This window comes from Lepisma saccharinum, chromosome 22, assembly GCF_977018435.1.
Source record: "Lepisma saccharinum chromosome 22, izLepSacc3.1, whole genome shotgun sequence".
Classification (NCBI taxonomy): Eukaryota; Metazoa; Arthropoda; class Insecta; order Zygentoma; family Lepismatidae; genus Lepisma; species Lepisma saccharinum.
Window position 1 is genome coordinate 47,172,746 of NC_139250.1, and position 5,221 is coordinate 47,177,966.

The 5,221-nt window shown below is 37.2% G+C and overlaps 1 protein-coding gene across 1 annotated transcript; it reads left to right on the forward strand.

Moving 5' to 3' along the window:
* The first annotated feature begins 3,442 nt into the window (after positions 1-3,442).
* Positions 3,443-4,792, forward strand: LOC146004648 (protein FAM210A-like). The gene has a single exon (XM_083143557.1). The coding sequence runs from the start codon at positions 3,599-3,601 to the stop codon at positions 4,460-4,462; it is 864 nt and encodes a 287-aa protein (XP_082999683.1). The 5' UTR covers positions 3,443-3,598; the 3' UTR covers positions 4,463-4,792.
* Positions 4,793-5,221: the final 429 nt, after the last annotated feature.

The following is a 5,221-nucleotide window of genomic DNA, read 5'->3' on the forward strand; positions in this document are numbered from 1 at the left end:
GTGATGCAGAATAAACCAGATCAGTGCTGATGTAAATCGAGTCATAGAGCTATTTTATTGTTTGAACATAAATATTCCACATGCAAACTGGTTGCGTCGTAAAAGGCAACGACGTTCGTGTCCTCACATTGAATTCAGTCACCTGCCCTTTCACTCCTTTCACTGTATTGCATTTTGCAGAATTTACAAAGTGATTCTTCTTCGTAATGAATTGAATTGAATTCAATTTTATTAGTCCATATAAACCATATACATTGGTATTTGGAGGTATTTACAATCTAGATATTCACTAACGCTATAATATTCCTTATTAACTAACAGTTTTTTTTAAAAAAATTGTTTTTGAAACTTGTCATTCTTTCTGCTTTTATTTCATTTGGTAAATGGATGAATATTTCAACTGCCATCTGTTCGGGTCCTTCTTGAACTAATGTTAACCTGGTGAAGCATGACTTTAGAAGCTCTTTATTTCGGGTGTTATATGTACGTTCTATTCAACTTCGTAGTCCAATATTTTTTCTTGCATACAGTGCCACTTTATACATATATACAGTGAAGGGAGGGTCAATATTTTGTATTTTTTAAACAACGTTTTGCACGATTCCCTAGTCTTATTCCTGCAATAATCCTAATAGCTTGCTTTTGTTTTCTAAATACTTCTAAACTAATTTCTCTTTATTAATACGTTCCATTTATTAACAAATACCAAATTACTGGGAACATTTTTTTTAAACATTTTGCAATGATTTATTTCGCACTTTTCAACATAACCATTTTCTGATGTTGGCAACACTGTAGGTAAGGGCACTGTTCCCACATTAACTAGAACGACGAGAGGTCGATGTTAATGCAAACAATTGCCGATATTAATAAAATACTTTTACCTAAAACAATATTTCGTGTTAAGAATGGACTGACAAAAATCTTCAAACACTTGAGTCACCTGCTCTTTTGATATAGGTCAAATCTAACGCATGCTATTCTGTTCTTGTGGAACAAGTGATATAATATGCAGGACGAAAAACGTGAAGAAATTAATTCTGTAATGAAAAAAATAACCCAATTTACCCCGCTAAGAGAGACTCGAATTACACCAAATTATATTGTTCAACCAATGCAGTCAGTATATACGGATACCGTGCAAGAGAGAAATTTGTACAAGAATCCTATTTACTTTACCTATTCCGTACGGTCAATAAATAACCGGATTAATGCCGTGAAAATGCGAAATAAATTGACAGAGCGATGAAACTTACGGGATATGTAGGCCAGGCTGGGGTACGTCACATGTCTGAAAGACGAGTTCCAGACGGCGTCGCTAGGTGGCAGCACTGACAGGGAAGGGAAGTTGTGTATGTGCAATTTGCCTCCAAGGCGCCAGTCAGTCATTCAGTGAGGTGAGTCATGGCGTTCACAGTGTCAGGTGCCACAAAGGAGGTTCAGCGATCCATGATACAGTTTTTGACTGTAGAAGGCAACACCATAGTGAAGGTGTTCATGAACAATAGTGCATGCTGTACCATTACTATTGGCGAGTTCAGTTGCAATCTGGTTCAGACTAATCCCCCGTATGAGGGATAAAAATAAAAATTCATTGTACTTCAAATATTACTATAACAAGTTCATTAAAAAGCTTAAGTTTGAGTATATAAAAATTACATTGCCTGCATTTTGTTAGATAATGGCATCAACAAGGAACTAACATTCTTCCTGGGGTAGTAGCATAAAGTGCTCTCATTTCTTATGGATGTTGAAACATAATGTTGGAACTGGAATAAATTATTTCCGTTTGTCTGCCAGTTATAAGAGCGAAATTGAAAACAGCCTGAATTACCCCGATGTACCCTACTGTTCACATTGGAGAAAAACTGTAACTAATTTGTGTGGATCTATTTGTATTTCTAAAAAGCTGAAATCAGCAATCAAACAATTATTGTTATTTTCTTTGGCTCATGTTCATGTCAATTAAATGTATACGTCTGATATGTTCTTGTAATGCTAAATATTTGACGCAGTGGTGTAACAAAATCGCACGCGCCCGCAAGAAAAAAAAATTGGATCTCCTATGTACAGTGAGATTCTTCCAAAAAATTTAAGTGTTTTTTGGAATGGCTTATTGGGGCTACATTTACATTAATAATTATGCAAATCGAACCTCTACCTGTGAATTTTCATTTACAACTTTACATGTGTGTATTCAAAAGAAGAAAAGACAAATACTTACTTATCCCCTCCCCTGCCCCTCTTAACAGAAATCTCACTTCTGGGCTGCGAATGACACTTATACGTTACAATATCATTAGATCTTTCCCTTTCACGTTCAACAGTGAGGATACTGACATCGCTAAATTTGGCCTAAATTATACTTACTGCTCTACACCAGCTTCTAGGAGTTCTTCGTAAGTCTCAGTTGCGAGAGAAAGATAGTTCTTCTGTCGTGACTGTTACCGGAAGAGTAAGAAACAAACAGAATGCCGTACAGGGTAGACAGAACACTGAAAGCTAGTGCAGGTGCATTGCCTGATAATGTTCGCATGAGCACGTGAACACTCATGCATGTGTTTTAAATTACGTACATATTAAATGCACACACACACACACACAATATATTAATTCGAGAAAATATTTTTGTTTCATGTACGAGTATATGCAGACAATATACTCTGACACTACTTCTTTAACATCTGATAACTTTTGTAGATAGTTGGTAACACTGATTCCCACGGTGTTCAACGGAGGGCTTTGAACACAATTGGTGTGCGTGTTGCATAAAAGTGACAGCTAAGGGCTATACAAGGGGCACTCGAAAAGGTCTGCGATACTTAGTTGCAAACTTTAGCGACAAGTCGCTAAACCTGGCGGATTTTAAGCAAATGAAAGTACATGTCTAGTGTGTGTTCTTTAGCCACTTATTCGGGCAAATTAGCAAGTGGTCTTGTTCGCAATAGATACATTTAAATAGTTTGGACCACCCATTACTAATTATAAATAACGTAATTAAAAGGGTGTTAATTGTAGAGAAAACTTGTATTACTTCAATTGAAGATAAAGTTACAAGGGAGAGGAGTAAATCTGCATTCGGTATAAGGATTAATTGTGAACACCCGTATATGAACATCACGCGACGCCACTGAGCTAGTGTAGAGTTATCAAGGAGATGAAAATATCCAATGTTGTTGAGGTGATTTCAGATTTAAGCATATTCCTGAAACGTAGAACATGATTAAGGAAATTCGGAGGATAATTTATCTTCGTACTCGTTAGAGAGGGCAATCGCTGCATCTGAAGCTATAGGAAGGAAGGAAGAACTGCAAATATTATCCATGCTCTTCTTGAGTTGAAAACAACGCAAGCATGTAAATCCTTACACCTTACTCCATGGGAGTTGGAGGTGCTTCATTTGTTAACATATTAGTGCCTATCCGATGGCTCAGTGGTGTACTACATGATGTAATATACGAAGAGGTTATTTTCAAAGAGAAAATATTTGTATAATTTCCAGTGTTATGATCTAACAGTGAAAGGAGGTTACTTTTGATGTAACTTGACTTTTAATTGCGCATGACTCGCAAGATTCATAGTTCTTTCGGGCTAGACCATGGCTGGATCGTTTGTATGTGGTCATGGCAGGAAAATACTATTGTGGAATAAACTGAGAAATCCAAATGCGACGTATATTCAAACTGGTTCGCAAGCATTAATAGGCTTGATTCATTTCCAGAATCGATCAATATGTGTAAAGCTGGAGCAGGAGAATGTTCCAGGTTCCTGGGAAAGAAGAAAAATGTTCCAATCCGACATACCTGATAGAAATGTTCTTTTTCTGAAACATCAGTTTGGAAGAACTATTGCCTGCTCATCATTTTTTGGTTCTCCATACTCTCATTGGTCTGGAAATCTTCGAATATCCTGCAGCTTTTCCACAAAGTCTGATCCTGAGTGTAAGGAAGACTCTAACCCAGAAAAGTCTGAGAAGAAACTTTCTCTGTTTAAAAAGTTTAAACAAATGTACCGTGATTATTGGTATGTTTTGGTGCCTGTACATGTCATTACTTCAATATTTTGGTTTGGAGGCTTTTATTATCTTGCAAAGAGTGGTGTTGATGTTGTGTCCGTGTTGGAGGCTCTAGGCGCAGGTGAACGTATCACAGGTCCCCTGAAAGACTCCAGTGCAGGGTATTTGGCCATTGCATATGCTTTGTACAAGATAGCAACACCTGCAAGGTACATAGTAACATTGGGTGGTACAACAGTTTCCATAAAGTACTTAAAGGAGTGGGGATACATAAAGCCAATTCCACCAAGAAGTAAGCTGAAGGAAATATATGAGGAAAGGAAGGAAACACTGAAGGATCGAATTCAGGTACAGAAGGAATCCATTTTAGAAAAGAAGGATAAGCTGAAGACTGATGCTATAGAGAAAGCTAGGGAAATCAGGGGAAAAATTGACAATGACAAATGACTTGCAATCCTAGGTGCTGCTAACACTGGAGGTAGAATGTACTTAACACTAGGGGCGTTGCATCTGATTGTTAGCTTTGAAGCAAAGTCAACAAGTAATGATGCAATCTGGTGCTGTAGCGACAAATAAGTACTTTCAGTGAGCACGAATGAATTTGTGATGGTTGCTTTTGTCTTTGACTGACCTTTTTGTTTTCTAGATAATTTTAGAATGAAATGAAGTGCTGTGATGTGTTCATATTGAGCACAGTGTATATACTTGTGTTCCTCATGGTAATAATGGCCAAAGAAAGAGGTAAAGGTTTCTGTTTTGTGCCTTTCCTAAGTTCTGGTTTCTTCTTGAGTGCTCTAAGGATATACCCACTTGCATCCATGCATGTCTTGTCACAGGTTTATTTACAGCAAGAAATCCACCCAATTTGTATTTAAAATGTTTTTAAAGAAACATAACCAGAATGTATTAATAGTTGTTACCAATGAAGAATTGTGGAGGAATAAAGTTGAAAAAAAAAAAAAAGTGGTAGCGTCGTTTCCTTGTAATCAAGGGGTCCCGGGTTCGATTCCCGGTGAAGGAATCCGAAGTGGTTCGGATTCCACTTTAAACTCTAGGCCCAGTCCCGATTATCCTTATCGTGGCGTTAACCCTTCCGTTGCCAAGCTTTTCGACACCTTTATTTTACCAAGCGGGGTATTTTGACTACCCCAATACAATTTTGTGATTTAGTGTAATATTTGTTTTTAGATTCTGTTATTTTCAATG

Bases quoted from the DNA above. Each gene is read 5' to 3' on its own strand.
- LOC146004648 (XM_083143557.1), top strand. From the start codon at position 3,599: ATGGCTGGATCGTTTGTATGTGGTCATGGCAGGAAAATACTATTGTGG.